At 44.3% G+C, this 17,492-nt stretch overlaps 1 protein-coding gene across 1 annotated transcript in view; it reads left to right on the top strand.

The window, feature by feature from the left end:
* Positions 1-3,346: 3,346 nt before the first annotated feature.
* LOC133380023 (heparan sulfate glucosamine 3-O-sulfotransferase 3A1-like) overlaps positions 3,347-17,492 on the top strand; it is a 120,132-nt gene continuing 105,986 nt past the window's right edge. The window contains exon 1 of the mRNA XM_061616471.1: positions 3,347-4,751. Within this exon, the coding sequence (XP_061472455.1) occupies positions 4,354-4,751 (398 nt within the window). The 5' untranslated portion in view covers positions 3,347-4,353. The remainder of the gene's footprint in view (positions 4,752-17,492) is intronic.

The raw sequence follows: 17,492 nt of genomic DNA, 5'->3' as shown, positions 1-17,492 counted from the left end.
GATTGGTAATGGACTGGATAGGGGTGAACAAACTGAAGCTTAAGGCATACAAAACAGATGTTGTCCTGCTCAGTAGAACTGCCAGAGCTCTCTCCCCTTGAAAATACAGGCTCATAGTCTGGGGGTGCTTCTGGATCCAGCTTTGAATCGAGAACTGACTTTAATGAAGCTTACACCCAAGTAAGGTCCCCTGTGTTGCAGCCCTACTGCCTAGTAGGTATGGATGAAATTGTTGCTATATGCATGTTCAACTCTCCCAATGAAATCGGCTGGATTTTGGCAGGAATATGTCCTCTTTTTTACTTGCTTGACAATGAGGATATTTCATTGTTGATACATCTTTCTAAGCCATTGAAGTTCAGCTTCACAGCTAAATTTAAATAGCAAATAAACACAAGAAGATCTGAGTCAAATGTTTCACGAGTACCATTTGTCTTCAGTTCTAAAATCTATGGAAACCATTTCCAGTGAAAAGAACTTCCCCACAGGCTATGAAATAATGATGCCCTTGCTATCAGGCATTTGAGGCTGAAATGCAGAGAAACTACGATTATTCACTCCCTAAGCAGAATAGTTTAAGCGATGAGAGTATTTAAATATATAATCAGTCTAGGCATGGTGATGTGTGTGTGGAAATAGGTGCCCTCAGATGTAATTCTTCTGGATTGTCAATTCATGCAAAAAAGTTGCTGGGTAACAAATTAATAAGTTCTCCACTCTGATAGGTATTGCTCAACAGCTGCAAAGGCTAGGAGGAAGATCCTTGTGTTCACAGTGACTGAGCAACACAATGCTGTGTTAGAATATCTGGGGAATGTGGGAATTGTGCTGGAACTGGAAGCAAAAGTGAAATCTATGAGTAAGTGCAAATTCATCTTAGGGTTTTTATCACTACAAGGTGACTTTGTGTAGTCATTTTACTTTTTCACATTCCTTTTTTTCAGCACAGAGATTATTAACATGCTGCTGGGGAAAATGTGTAAGATAATTTGTGTCACTGGCTAAGTGAACATCTGATTCTACCTCAGTACAAGTACCCACTTTGGGTTGCCACCTTTTCTTCTGGCATGGCTCCTATGCCTTTAACAGCTGTGCAACAGACTTTTGCCAAGATGGAAAAACTTCACCAATTGATTTTCATCTTTCCTGCCAGGAGGCAAGATCAAAGAATCATCAAATGCCCATCTCAGAATCTTGTAGGCCATCTAGTCTAACTCCCTGCTTGAGGCAGTAAATCCAAGGCTATCCAGCCTCTGCATGAAGATCTTTTTGATTCCATTGTCAAACTGCTCTTACCATCAATTCATTTCTCAGAATGTTTCAACCCAGTGGAGGCTGGTCTATTAGAGCTAAAGGGGCACTGCCGTACCAACCTCAGCCATCTAAAAAAGTAATTCCAATACAGATGCAGACTGGGATAAGGTCTCTAATTAAAAGGCTTATTGAAAGAGGAAGGTCTTCAGTAGGAGCCAAAAAGATAACAGAGATGGCACCTGTCTAATATTCAAAGGGAGGGAATTCCAAAGGTACATGCCACTACACTAAAGGTCCACTTCCTGTGTTGTGCAGAATGCTGCATCAGGGTGACCAAGGCCAATTCAGACCCATAACCAGGCCTGAACCCAGTTTGGAATGGGTCAAGGTAATCTGTTTCATCCAAGAGTGCTTGCAACTACTGCACCACAACCCTCTTGATCACCTTGCCTAAAAAAGGGGGATATTTGCAACTGGGCAGTAATTGTCACAAACCAATGCGTCTACAGAGAGCTTTTTCAGGGGTGGTTGGATCACCACTTCTTTTAGGGTGACGAACCACTCCATCCTGCAAAGATGCATTGACCACACCCTGGATCCACTCAGTCATACCCTCTCAGCAAACTTTAATAAGCCAAGAAGAGTAAGGGTCAAGAGGACACTTTGCTGGCTGCATTCTCACAAGCACCTTGTCCATGTCATCTGGCCACATCAGTTGAAACTGTTCCCAAGAAGTTGCAGCAGCCATTGCACTGGACACCTCACTGGGGAGTAGACATGGATGGGGCATCCAGATTGCTACAGAGGCCAGCAACTTTACCCTTACAGTGCCTTGCAAACAATTCACAGTGAGAAGGGTCTAAAACTCAATTTCCTGGAGTGATGTGAACAGACTCCTGACAATACAAAAAAGCTCCACTGGATGGCTACTTGAGGATGCAATGGAAGCAGAGAAGTGGGCCTTCTTTGCTGCCCTCACTGCCACACAATAGACACAGTTATGACGTTTACTCATGCCCAATCACTCTCATAGCACATCTCTCACCACTTGCGTTTTAGTCATTGTCCAGCCTGTTTCATTGCCCTTAGTTTCCTGGTGTTCCAAGGTGCAAACTGGGCTCCACAATGCCAGAGAGGGTGCCGAGGGGCAACCATATTAAGAGCCCGACATGTCTCATTGTTCCACAACATGACAAGGGCTTCAACAGGGTTGGGTCCTACTGGGAACTCCCCCGGGGCATTCAAGAATCCAGTGAATTCCATTAGTTTCTGGGGGTGAAACATCTTAATCTGTCTACCACCCCTGCAGATGTGAGTAAGCAATACGAAGTGTTGCATCAGTGGTATAGTGGGGCATGAATGAAACACCACCAATTATTTCACAGCAGGGCTGATAATGTCATCTCCTGGTGAGCTATTTGCAAGTCCTCTGCACGCCAGCAACATTTCTCAGAGACAATCCCACCAATTTAGCTAAGGCTACCCTAGCATGCATGGTGAAGGGTTAAACTGACACTTTCATTCTGAAAAATCCCTAAGTCTCATTATTATGGCTAACCAAAATGTGTCAAAACAGTGAGTAAGCTTTTGCGTCCACCAGAACTCTTCATCAGGCTGGATGTTAAGCAGGGCAAGGAAGTAGGTTGGTATTGAAGCCATAAGGTCTGCATTGATCAAAAAATGTTTTTTGTTGTATCATCTTGGAAGAGGTGTGGTTATGTAGATTGCCTGCACTTCAGAATTTACCACTACCCCTCTGGGTTGCATAAATCCAGAGGAATGAGTACAATTTACATCTGAGTAAATAACATTCACAGGAACATACTTTCAAAGAGCTTCTGAAATGAACAATAACTATACATTTTCCGGTGCGAATTTGGGCTGGGGGGAGGTGTCTCTAACAAAAACAACTGAGGCTGGACTAATTGGGGTGTGTCCCAATTAGTTCTTTCCCCGCCTCCATTCAGATTCCCCTTCGAGAGACAGCTCCGCCCTCTCTCCTTTTGCCAACATCTCGTTGGCTCCTGGGCACGTCACTCATACTTGGAGGCGCCTTTCGGATAAGTTTTTGCTACAATCAAGAGCTCCACGTGTGGTAGCCGCTGGAGCAGCCGGGAAAAGAGAATCCCAACGGAAAGAAAGGTGACAGGCGCTTGGAAAGCTTTTCGCCCATCTTCCTTCCCAGCTCTCCGTCCGTGCAAGGTGGGTGCTTCTGCACTGCGAGTTGCTAATGAGCCGAACGGGCAAAATCCGAGCAAGACCCGGAGGAGAAGCGACAGAAGCAGCAGCAGCAGTAGCCTCTCTGCGACCCGAGGTAGCTTTCGAAGAGTTGCCAGCTCAGAGGGGTTCCTTTTGCTTTCGCCTCCCACAAACCAGCGGCAGAGTCAGCCCTGGTGTGTCGACAAATCGAGGGGACCCCGGGTTAGACGGCCTGGCTTTCCGATTTCATCTAGCGGCAGATCCCTCAGGCAAGGCTCCGGATCTCCGCCTCGCCGATCGAGAGAAGGGGTGGCAGAGGGGAGAAACCTCTCAGCGGAAAGGCTCCGGCAGAGCCTGGTCTAGATGAACTAGTGCAGCAGCAGCAGCATCCAACTCCCGCCTGGATCTTGTTGCTCTCCCCTTTGGCGCCCCTAACTTCCCCAGCCGCCTGGATGCTCGCTCCGTCTCGTCCTAGGAGCGTGACGCAGGGCTCATTTGGAGAGGAGGCTGCAAACATTTCCCTCCCGCTTGGGCGCGTTGTTCCTGGACTCGGCTTAGATGAGATGCGCCAAACTGTCGCCCCTGCCTAGATGCTCCCAGCTGGAGTTGGGGCTACACCCACTCGTGGCAGGGCTGCGATGCTCCCGTCGCTTTTAGGGCCTTGCTTAAGCCGAGGAGCCCATATTTCAATCCCCGCCCAAGTTCCGCGTAGTTAGACCGCTCCGTCTCGCTTGGGCACTGGGAGGATGCGCCCGTGAAACCCCGCGCGCACACCGGGGAAAGGAACAGCTCCCCCATCCTGTCCAAACCCAGCAGCGGGCCCCGATCTGTCCATGGGACAGCCAATGCTAAGCGGCTGAGCATAGGGGGCGATGGCCCCGGCGCGGGGGGCCGCCTAGCATGGCCCGGGGAGGGGCGCCCCCCGCCTCAGCGTCTGGCCCGGAGCCCCTGCCCCGCCGCGCTTTGCGGAAACTACTGCTGGTTCTCGGCTCCCTTCTCATGTCTCTCTACGCCAGTTATTGCCTAGCCGGGGCGGCGCGCGTCCTCACCAGGGAGTCGGTCCCGATCCCGGTCGCTCAAGGCGAAGAGACGGCTGGCACGCTCCGGGGTCCCTCGCTGCAACCCCAGCCGGCGGGAGAAGGCAACAAGCGGCTGCCCCAGGCGGTAATCATCGGCGTGAAGAAGGGCGGCACCCGGGCGCTGCTCGAGTTCCTGCGGGTCCACCCGGATGTGAGGGCGGCGGGCGCCGAGCCCCACTTCTTCGATCGGAACTATGGCCGGGGACTTGCCTGGTACAGGTAGGTCGTTGGATGCCCTGCTGCTACATTAAACATTGACCGGGCTGAGGCGCGGTTACGGGAGGGCAACTGGTGGGCGCCCCTTCTCCTTCCTTTGCTTACTCTGATGTTAATCCGGATTCAGTCTTGGCGGATTAAGAGCCCATAGTCTGAGGAAATATCGTGTTGGCAAATAAAGGGAAACCGATGTGCAGTTATAGAGATAACTTGGGGTTCATGCCACTCACCCACACAAGCTTATACATACCTGGAGATAGGCACCAATGAACACTGAGACTTTCTCCTGAGTAAACGGGTATAAGCTTTCACTATTAATGTCTTTTTTCTTTCTTAAAATGCTGCGGGCCTCAAGATTGTGAATTTTGCCTTGGAAGCTCTTCTCTTTAATCTTAAGTGTTTGGGGGCATTCTGTGGTTATTAAACAGTTATGGAAATATCTTCTGCACATGCTCTGAAACACCTATTTCTTTATTCATATATTCCAAGACTGAGCATGGTAATGGGGGGGGGAGGTTGTGTCTGGGCCTTTGAACAATGTATAGTCTGAGTTGTCGTATTTGGAAATTTGGGGTCAGTGGGGCATACTTTCAAGGAAATGTGTATGCTCTGTCCATACCAGTCCTGAATCCTGAGCATACTATGCAAACCGACCCTGTTACCTTGCTACTTTTCTAGGGCTATAAAACCTTTTAGAGAGCCAGTGTGGTGTAGTGGTTAAGGTGTTGGACTACGACCTGAGAGACCAGGGTTCGAATTCCCACATAACCATGAAGCTCACTGGGTGACCTTGGGCCAGTCACTGCCTCTCAGCCTCATGAAAACCCTATTCATAGGGTCCCCATAAGTCGAAATCGACTTGAAGGCAGTACATTTACAAAACCTTGTACTTTCCTTCCCACAACCTCTTCTGTCACCCGCAGTTCCCCATTAGCTTTTGCCCTGAACTTCTCCTACTGAAATTAGAGCCTGATATTTAAAACACACCCAGGAGCCCCAACTTCTCCTTCATACAGACCAAATCTCCCTAGAGCCACCCATTTTTTCTTAAGCTTGAAGTCCTTGGCATAATTAACCAGCCAGGAGTCCCTAACTTCTGTCCCCAATCTCTCCATTGACTTCTGTGCATCATCTTGGGTACCAAGGCTATGGTCATATCTCAGCCCTGCATCTTTAATTCTCTGACTTGAGTTGTTCTATCCAGGTTTGTAGCCAGCCTAAAAGTTTGGGGGGCACAAAAAGTAGGGAGGATTTTAGGGGGTGGTCCCTCTAGCCCCCTCAGCTATGGGTCTTGTTCTATCTCAATTGTCAAAGTTACTTACAGCCTCTATTTTTCACAAGGAAGCTTTCACTCCATCTTTCTGTCAAGCTCGCACCCTTCTAAGAAGATGTGTGTTTGTGGGGGGCGATCCTTCCAAATTTCCCCCCACAAATAGACTTCCACCACTCACACCCCACGCAACTGCAGGTAACAATGTTACATAACAAGGGAAGGGGAAAGAAGCTATGACTAGTTTTTGTCTTCTTCAGTGAATTTAGGTGTATACATACTTAAAGTTTACTCTCTGGCCTTAAACCCTTTCTTCACACTTGTCCCAGGAGCTCACCCCTCAACTTCATCCTTTAACCACCACTCTGATCACAACCAATTGTATGCAGTATGACTCCTCCTTCTGGTGCAAGATGTTTTGCATAAACCAGCTTGGAACCTCAGACAACTCACCAATGCTCATCCCTAAGAGTGAAACCCATTCGCTCTCCCTATACCTGGTCCCAACTCTTCCTTTATAAACTATCTTTACAACTTGATCTGCAGTGCATGGACCCAGAAGTGAAGGAAACTCCAATACAATTTTACCAAGATTGCAGTTTTAAAGAGCTCTAAATGTTGCTTCAGAATGCTGTCCTAGCCAGGCTTTTTCCTAGGCTCAGATCCTTCCTTATATATATCACAAATGAATCAAACTGTCCTCTCTCTGTAAATAAATCCTTAATTGAACCTCATACCTTCCATGGACCCACCCCACCCCCTCGAACAATCACCCCATTCTTGTATCTGACCTTTCCAGCCTCAGCCTTGAAAATGACCTCACTCAGTATCTGTCTTGAACCCCCTCCACTCTTATCTACAGGCTTAAAGAAGAGGTGTGCAAGCCTGATTGGCAAAACTCAGTTAATCAAGAACTCATTTGGGATGGGGGGGTATAACAAGGGAAAGCCGGCCCTTGACAAACTTCTGATTAGCACGAGTAATACCATGAGTGCCTTTAAATTTGGAATGTACTACTTGTAATGTAGAATAGAAAGTGGAACAGACTATTTTAAATTAAATGTGTGTTCTAGCTGATGGAGGTCTTTAGATTTGCGTTTCAAATGCGGGGAATGTAAAAGTCCAAATTTGCTACTTGTTCAAACAGCCTACAAGATTATTTCCTCTGCAAAAGGGCAGGCAATTCAACCCAGTCAGTGCTACTACAGAATACAAAGAGAAAAACAAAATAAAACAAACAACCCCCCTCCATACAAAGGATATCCTTGAAACAAATACTGTAAATCCAAAGAGCAGAAGGCATGCATATGAAGAAGTTGGTAAGTATGACAGAGCTGCAATATTAGATGATATACTATCATAGTATTGACTTATTTCTGGCAAGTGTGACTGCAAAAATGTTTCTATGAACACAAGAAATCACAACCATCTGGTACGTAGGTGAGTGAACGCTGAGGGCAGTGAAAGGCCACGATCCATGTTTTGAAATAAATCAGACAGACTCAAAAGTATCACATTTCTTTTGTCCTTGGGTTATTCTAATTTTTTGGGTTAGCTTTTCTGAAAAAAACTATTTACCACACTTTATGATACCATAGATCTAAATCTACCCCTGTAAAAACAACCCCAGTTATGGGCAATAATGACTCTGGCTGCTCATAACAAGCAGCAAATCAGTTCCTTCCAGTTCAGATCAAGATCAAGGCCGGTAAATAAGTTTAATAAGGCCAGCTGTGTAGAAGGGTGTACCCATTGCCCCATAACAGAGCTGATTTCCAGAGGGCCTGCACCCCTCCCACAGGTCCACCACATGTGGAGGTATGTGCCAACTGAATGGCATCCCCTCCAACACATGCAGGGAAACCTGGTGCATATATATGATATTCCTATTTTGTTTTTTCTCTGTAGTTTCTGTCTTGTATTTTGTTCTTTATACTAGTTTATTTCGTATATTTAAAATGCTTAATAAAAAGGTAATTTTTTAAAAAATGTTTGTATCTTGTTTCTTCCTTCCTTGGGATGTTTCCTAGTACAAGCTATTAAATTAAAACAAACTGTAAGAATAGCCCACCTACCTTTGTTAAAAGTGGCATGCATAGCAAATGTGTAGGCTGTAATTTTTACAAACATGTATTCTAAAAAGCTAAAAAAATGTTTTTTTGAGGAAGCAGAGTAAAGAAATCAGTCAGTTGATCTTTTGTGTATGTGCACGTACTTGTGTGTGCATTTTGATCTTCTTTTTTAAGCTCTTAGCAACATCCTTGCCAGTTGATTGTGGGACATTAGTACAATTAATTAGTTCTCTGTTCCTATTGATCCTTTTTTCCTTATGTCTTCTGTTATGGCCACATCTATGCAGTCATAGAATATTTGTGCAACTTGAACCTTTGACACTCTCACATGCACATGCACATGCACTCTCACATGCACACGCACACAGGCCCACACAGAGGGGGGCAATTTGCATCCCTGTTGGGCCCCCAGTGCTGTGTCTGCTTTCTTAATTTTTCTTTTAGCTGTTGCCAAAATTGCTGGGATATAGAGGGCCAGAAAAATGTGATTGGAAGGGCCAGATCAGGCACCGAAACGGGGGCTTAGCCACCCCTGGGGTAAAGAATTGCATCCTGTCTTGCTGAGATGAGTAGGGTTTTATCCTTTTTTGGTGTGGGAGAACCAGATGTCATAGGAGCAAAGGAGGCTGCCTGTTCAAATGGTGAGGCTTTATTCCAAGTCAGGCCATTGTTCTATTAAGCTCAGCATTGTCTACACTGACTGGCAGAAGCTCTCCTAAGTTTTAGACAGTTTTTCCTAGCCTTACCTGGAAATGCCAGGGATCAAACCTGAGACTTTCCTCTACCACTGAGCTGCAGCCATTTCCATATCTTTTCTCAGTGCAGGGTATCTGTTGCATGGATATTTGATTTTCTTATCCTAGAACTGAAATATTGGTCTTTGAGAAAAAAGTGATTTATTCCCCGTAACCCCCGCCCCATTAAAAAGCCTGTGTGTGTCGACTGTGAATACTGCAGTGTAGAATTGCACAAGTGTCACAGCTCCCTATTGGAAAATGCTGTGACATCACTAGCGATGAGAAACACCATTCCCCAACCCTCTCTCTAGTGCCATGTCACGATCGGTGGAAACAGTTCTTAAAGTCCTAAGTGTCCATCCATTCAGTTCTTCCTGCAAAATGCTTGGCTGTCTTTATTTTATTTTTAAAGGAGAAGCCTTGGGGATTGTTCATCCACTTACCTGTATACAGTGTGGGATAGTTGGTATGCGACAATATGGTATACGGGATAGACTGCGGGACTTTTGCTGGGAAGTGGTACACATCTACCACCCTCCCTTTTTTTTTTAAAGAGGAACAGTTGTGTGAATTGGGCACATCATGTACATAGAGCTGAACTGGGCACATCATGTACACACATTTTTGCTAGTGGCAAAAGGGCCCTCACCCTTTCAGCTTTTGGGTGTGTGTGATTACTTTGAATGGACTGATACCTTGACCTCTTTCAGAGTGAAAGTAATGTTTTCTGAATTTGCTTTGTTTTCCCTCAATAACATCACCATGTAGCCAAATCTGGTTGCTAAGATATCATCATGGGCTTGTCCACACGGGAGTTTCTTGTGGATCTGAAGCTACTTGGGCCTCAATTTTTTTGCAGACATCCAAACAATAATTTTCTCATCCAAGTGGCAGCCCGCACTTTCCCCCAAATTAATCCCAATTTTCCCTATCCACAGACAATCTGATAAGGGAAGAAAATCCAATATAAAATGACATGTTACCTGACTATGGGTGCATTGAAGCTCATTGTGAAATCACATTGTGGGAGGGTTTTAACATATGTGGACATTTCATTGGGTGCTGCCTGTTGCCACACCCTCTACTTCCATTTGCTCCTCGCCCGAGCACCACCTGGTCATTTTGTTTCCATCAGCCCAAAGGAAAGGATGCAGAATGTACATTTCCACCAGTTGTTGCTAAAGGCACGTTTGTGGCACATTAATATATTTATTTTTTAAATGGCTATATTGCATAAAATTGTTCTGGTGCAAACCAGCTATATTCAAAATAAAAAATATAACTGGCCCTTCAGAATATAAGTAGGAATTGGCGGGTACAGGAGGTGAAAAGAAAAAGAAAAGCACTCTCTAAATCTGTCCCCCCTCCCAACAGGGCTCTCTTTCCTTCTTGCCTTGTGTGAAATGTGTGGTTTGTTTTATTTGTCACACATATGTTTTGAGCAAATCTGAACTTATTTACAACAGCTGCTGAACACAACTCCTGTGAGCAGCATTCTGACTTTCTGTGTTGTTGTTGTGTATGTAAGAAAGGTATTGGAGATTGCACATGCCAGAATCCCACCTGGGCATTCTTTGCCCTGGCAAGGCATTTCTTGGCAGGTTGTTCTCTCCCTGGGGGGATGCTCTACTGCTAGTTAGGGGGGGGAGATCCGGAGGCACTTCCTGGGAACTATAGTTTCTTAGGGGTGCTTGGGAACTGTAGGTTTGTGAGGGGTAAACTACAGTTCCCAGGATTCTTGGAGGGAATGAAGGAATGTGCTTTAAATGTATGCAGGGCTGGTCACTGCTGCTGGCACTGGAGAGGGCATCCCTCCTGGTCTTCATGGAATGGAGTGTGAGATGAATCCTGTACCTGTGGAGAGAGCAAGGGGAATATTCCCCAAGCCTCAAGCTGCAGCTGGAGAACATAGTCCCTGAACTTGGTGGGTACACAGGAAGTGTTTGTGAGGAGTGAGAGAGATGCGGGCGTGATTGCCACCTGAGTGCTCGCCAGTGCTCATGTCTCAGCTACCCCCACTGTGAGGAGGACATCAGTGATTGTGGTTATACATGCTCCTTCCCTTTGTTTTCCGTTGGTGTGCTGATCTGCCTCTGGGCTGTGTGATCCTCTATGGAAAACGTGCTCATGAGTATTTGGCCAGCAGTGGCAGCAGTTGGAATGGAGTGACTGGCTTTTGTCAACAGAGCACTTACCTGCACGTGGGGAGGAGTGCTTTCTCTGTGTGCGTGGGGAACTCCTTGCTAGGAGTGTTGCAGCAGAACCCTTCAAACCAGACATACATATGGGAGTGGATGGGTGGGAGATATTAGAGATGTTCACAGCAATCCTGCTTTGCAGCCATTGTTTTCCTCTTCCCTTCTTACCTTTGTTGGGTGCTCTATCTTTGCACTGCTAATTGCTGAAATGGAATATTCCAACCATATGTAATATGATTGTTTGCATTTGGAGTTACAAGGGAAGGTACCTGTTTACTTACACACACAGACACACACACACACACACAGAGAGAGGGAGAGAGGGAGGGAGGGAGGGAGGGGGAGGGGGGGGAGGGAGGGGGAGAGGGGGGGGAGGGAGGGGTCAAATTTACATACTGGTGGATGGTATGTTGTGATTGGGTGTTGAGTTGCATCATATTGTGGTTGTGTGGACAGGACATTTGTGGATGTGGGGCAGCTACTTTTGAATTTTCTCCTACCCACTGAAGATCATGGGAAGATTTTTTTTGACCTGGGTTTGGGGATACAGTTAAAATTGTGCCACAGATAAAAGGGAAGATAGTGGATTGTGGGGACCTAGGATGCAACATGAGTGTTCACTGACCTACCCATGACTGGGTGTGCCCCCATTTCAGCCTTTCCTCTGGCATTTATGGTGTTCCACTGGTGGTATGGGGCTTGCACCAAACCTATAGCCCCTCAGCTGGTGGATTTTTAGTATATGATTGTGACCTAAGTTTCCTGCAGCATCTAGCTGGCAGCTGACAGGAATGCCCTGCAGGAATATTTGTAGGCCTGGCCTGACCACCCCCCTTCATTCAGTTAAATAAACCACTTTCCTATTGGTAGAATTCTAAGAAATCTAATAAACTCTGGTTATAGGAGGTGCCTGTAAAGACAGCTTTAATCAAATCCAATCAAATTTTTTTTAATAGAATGCATTCATCATTCATTGAGAAAAGGACAAAAGAAGAAAATGAAAAAGACCACAACAATGTAAAAATAAACATGAAAGCCATAGGGCAATTGTCTAATTTGCAATTTGCATTGTTTAGATGGCTCTTGCACGTGCTTCTGTCATTTAAAGTTAATAAAGTTGTGTCCTCTGGCAAGTTAATATGAAAATAGCTTGTTGGCTCAGCAAGCAATTTGTCTTTGTTGCACAGCAGAAATGCTTTGTTTCCCATCAACTACAGGGGAGTAAAACAAAGGGTGCTAAGTCTGGGATTGACACACTTAGCAATGAAACACACTTCCATGTTGTCATCAGTAGATTGTCCATGTAAAGTAGGATCAAGATCAGAGTGTAAGAGTTCAATCCTAGGCTCACTTGCTAGGGAACTGAATGCAATGGAACTTACTCTGAGTAAACATGATAATGATAGTTCTGTATATCTTGTTCTGATCTGATCTCAGCTCTGTAACTTCTTTAGTTGAACTTGTTACCTGGTTGAAAACGAAATGGTAAAGGCAACAGCAGAATAAGTTACATGCAATGCAATCCTATGTCTGCTCAGAAGTACGTCCTATTGCATTCAGTAGGACTTGGAGTAGGTTTTGAGCTGCAGTCAGAATGTCTAAGCCTGTAATCCTGTAGACCAGGTATGAGAAGCCTTTGACCCTCCAGATGTTGCTGAACTACAGCTCTCATAATCCTTAGCCTTGACCATCCTTGACCATGCTTGCTAGGGCTGATGGGAACTGTAGTTCAGCAACATATGGTTCCTGACTCCTGCTATAGACACTTGCCTGACTGTAGCTCAGGGATGGGAACCTGTTCAACTCTACCACCATCATCTCTGAATGCTGACCATGCTAGTTGGGGCTGATGGAAGGTGGAGTCCAGCAACCTCTAGAGGGCCACAGGTTCCCAGCCCTGCTGCAACTGAAATATTGTTCTTGAAAGGGGAAATGGAGAGCGTTGCATATTTAGATGCCAGTTTATGCACCTTTAATTCCACAGATTCTATGGTATACGGAACAGATGCATTTTTCTGATAATAAATACTTTCTATTCCTGAAATCCTGAAATGTCGTTGGAACGGTATTTTCTGAACTGTGCAGTTATCTAATTTTGCATTCCTTGAAAGAGGATCAGAGAGGAAACGTTAAAACTTGTGAGGTTTCTCACATTTATTTTTCAGCATATTTTTCTTGACTTTGAAAATAGACACCTGACTGTGGGGACAGTGTATGGTCATAAAGTCTGGCTGATATTTAGGGAAACTTATATTTGGTTGTGATCCTAAATTAACTTATAAAGAATATAAATTCCAGTGCAATCAAGGAAGTATCTTGAGGAGGAAATACTGTGCATATAGTTCCAGAAACTTTGCTAGCGTGAAAAAAACAGAATTGATTCTGGAGCAGCCACATACATTACAGCACAATGGATATATTTTTTTAAGTGGCCGTGGTAATTTTCAGATATTGATCTTGGAGACATTTTGATTTCTGCATGGTTTCTTTTTATCTATCATATAATTCGTCACCACAACCACCTTTTACTATATTGTATGTAAACTCCTCAGGACCACAGTTGCAGGTTTTAGGAGGAGAAGAGTCAGTGCCTGCTTTTGGATATATTTGGGATTAAGTTGAAAAAGTTGTATCTTTCAAGAGCATTTGTTACGGATTAAATATTCATTTCTCTTTCGCCTCTCCCTCATTTTAAGCAATGGGCCATTTTACGTATGTATTTATAGGATTTTATTCTGTCATATGATATCAGCTTTGAGATGGCCTGTAATAAATGAACTTGAAAATCCAAAAATAAGACTACAGTAATAAAACTATTAAAGCAGTACTAAAAACAAACAATAAAGCTAGCTGAAAAAACTAATACATCAAAGCAGCAAAAGTGATGGAAAGGAGTGCATGACATATTTCACCTGGTATTGAAAAGACAGGAAAGAATGTGCCCTGTGCACAAGTCTAAAGAGAGGTTCCACTGTGTGGGGTACCATCACTGAGAAGGCCCCGTTGATAGTGGCCAACAGTCTAGCCCCTGCAGGGGTATCTGAAGAGGCCTCTGAGGCAGATCTTAATTGGCTGATAGGTTCATGTGGGAAAAGGTGTGCCTTTGTCATGCATATATCTAGTACATGCCCATTTTTAATAGTTACTTGGTGTTTAACCAGTGAGTTAGCCAGCCAGAGATGCTGCTATGGAATAGTCACATATGCTCTGAAATGTGAGCTGAGGCATACTTCCATAATTTTTGCAAATGTTCCCTCAAAATCTGATGTTTGGATCTCTGGGGATTAGAAATACAGTGATTTTTTAATAGGTTTGATTGTCTAGTATCTCAGTGAAACTCTGAATAGTATTTGCCAGGGGTGTTCAGCAACTGCCAGTTTTGCCTTATATCTGGAGCATTTGGGAACAGCTTGCCCTATTTCATATCTGCTCTGTGTCATTGCAGATTTATTTTCTATTCAAGTCTGAATCTGATCTGTTTAATCCAAAGCTGTTTCACCACCATCCTTTTGACTATAATGGGGAATCTAAAAATGGCTATAACTTCTTTCCTATTCACATAAGTGGATAAAATACACAAGCAAAGAGGTGTCTCCATAGTGGATCAAGTGTGCCAAATTTCAGGTATATCCATCCAGGGGTTGCATGTAGGGAACCTTCTAAAGTTCTTTCAAAGGAAGGAAAGGAAAGAAAGAAATCTATACCTTCTTTATTTTCTCCCATAACTGGATGCAAATTGCAGACATGTTTGCCTCTTCTGAGGAGATGAAGCCTTGCAGTTCTTCTGCAAGGGAAGATGGTTTTGGAGGAGGAGGGGATAGGAATCCCCTTCCCTCCCCTAGGATTTTTCAGTGGGGAGGCAATCACTTTAAAAAGTGGGAACCTGAAGGAGGTACTCCTGGGCAAGAAATCTGTCCAAGTTCAAACAACCGGTCCAGGGGCTATTTGCTAGATGCTTTTACCTTTGTTATAAAACACTGGGGAAAGTCGCATTATTTTTCTCACTACTCCCACTCACCCACCCACACTTCCTGGAAATACCCCTTGTGAAGCAGAGAGAGACAGAGATATGATTTATAAGTATTTGTTAGGAAAAATAACAATTAGGAAAGAAGCAGGGCACTTCCGCTGCTTACACTCTGCTCTCTCACAGCCAAAACCCAGAGAATGACAACCTATGTGGAGAACAACTCTGTTGATTTCAACTTCCCTCCCCTAAATCACTGTGATTGGAGAGGCTTTGGAACATAATTCACTGTGATTAAAAGCTGGACCTGTTCATCAGAATGAAAGATTCCCCACCACCACCTTTCCATCCCTCCCCTCTTATGCTCTTGAGTTTCCTCAGTCAGCTTGCTTTATTTTCTCAGAAGAAGAAAAGGAAAAACACAAACGTTTTTTGTTTAACTTCTTGAAGCCACAGAGCTACTTGGAACCTAAAGCAGCCTTTCCCAACCTCTGGTCGCGGGCCCCTAGACATTGCTGGACTACAGTTCCCATAATTCCTGACCATTGGCCATGCTGTCTGGGGCCAATGAGAATGGTAGTCCAGCAAGATCTGGGGACCCAAAGGTTGGAAAGGCTGCCTTAGAGGATTTCTGATCCACCTCAAGATAGCTTTTTAACAGCACAATCCAAATCAGAAACATGAGAGTCTGCCCTGAATCGCCTTTGTTGTCTCACGTATGCACAGAGGTGATGCACACCAATAGTATTTACACACATCAGGATCTAATGAATTCCAGAATAAGATGCTGGAGTGAATGAAGGATCCCATACCTATCTTTGGGATTTGGTAGGTAAGTTGAGAGACCATAATGCCATTATTTTTAGAGTATCTTGCTTTTTGGGATTTTTCTCTTTTCTATCTCACTCTTTACAATATCTTGAAAATAACATTAGATTAGCCTTTCATGGTAACATATGGAGGCTGACTGTTCATGGGTAAGTTCAGTAACTGCTCAACAAAATTTACAAAATTAAGAAGTACACGGTTGGTCATGAATGTTTTACAAAAATTTCAAAGCTAACAAAGCACTTACACATCTGTTCGATACGAGTTCATATTCCTATAGAAAAAAACAACCTTCAACCAATTTTATCTGAAGTAGAGCCATCAGAACTACTTGGGAGTAAAATTTGAGGATTGTTATTAGAGCATCTATTCCATGCTTCTAACAGTGCAATCCTATGCATGTTTACTCAGAAGTAAGTTCCACTGTTTTTCATGGTGTAGTGCAGCCTTTCCCATCCAGTGTGCCTCCAGATGTTGTTGGACCACAGCTCCCATCAGCCTCAGCCAGCATTGCCAATGGTCAGGAAGATGGGAGTTGTGGTCCAACAACATCTGGAGGCACACTGGTTGGGAAAGGCTGGCATAGTGGTTAAGGTGTTGGACTACCAGGGTTCGAATCCCCACATAGCCATGAAGCTCACTGGGTGACCTTGTGCCAGTCACTGCCTCTCAGCCTCATGAAAATCCTATTCATAGGGTCGTCATAAATCGGAATTGACTTGAAGGCAGTACATTTACATTTTTACTTTCTAGTAACAGTGTTTAGGATTGCAGCCTACATAAAGCTTTTTGTGGGGAGGGAGGGAAGCATTTGCCAATTTGCCAAATGCCATCCATAATAAAGCTCCATGCAATTAAACTAAACAAATAACTATATATTGCATTCATGTTATAATATAGCAGAGGAATACGTTGTTCGGAATATGCAATTGTTAAAGCCACTGTGCTTTTCTATCAGTCTCTCAAGTTCTCGTGGGTTATTTTCCATTTCACTAACACAAGAGGACAACAGTGACCTCTACAGTTGGGAAAAAACACGAATGGACCTACAAGAAAAGAAATATTTTAGTAATGAACACTTTTTAAGAGGTCTAGAAACTTTCATGTTGCTTTTCTAATGGGAAATTAAAAGTTTAGTAACATTGTGATCAGAAGCTAAGTAAATCTGATTAAGCTCTTTTCTTTTCTAAAAAATATCAACACACAATTTTGATGACTATATGAAAGCTCTGTGTGTTCTTCTAGCTAATCTCTCTGCTAGCCAGTTAGTTTCTCTGCTTGCTTATGGATCAGAATCGGAAATGAAACTTGTCTAAAGTGCTATACTGTATGTTGACTCAAGGGGAACAAAGTCTCTTCCCTTCCCCTCCCCACCCCTCCCCTCCCCTTCCCTTAAGAGTACATCTCTTCTATTGCAAAGGCAGATCACCTACACTTATTCACACACAATCTCCAGTTTTTAACTTGGAGGCTATGACATCGCAGTGGATGGATCCATGTGGGCTGAATATAGAGGGGAATTTGAGTGCCTACGGCAGCTTTCTCTCTGTTTCACGTCTGTAAGTTACTAGGTTCACAAGGGAGGAGTAGGGACTGGGGGGTGGGTGGGAGAGAAGCAAGCCACAATGCTCTCATTGATTTAAAAATTGAGGAATCGCTGAACAAGTCTATT

This window comes from Rhineura floridana, chromosome 3 (genome assembly GCF_030035675.1).
Source record: "Rhineura floridana isolate rRhiFlo1 chromosome 3, rRhiFlo1.hap2, whole genome shotgun sequence".
Taxonomy (NCBI): domain Eukaryota; kingdom Metazoa; phylum Chordata; class Lepidosauria; order Squamata; family Rhineuridae; genus Rhineura; species Rhineura floridana.
This window is presented reverse-complemented; position numbering and strand designations above follow the sequence as displayed.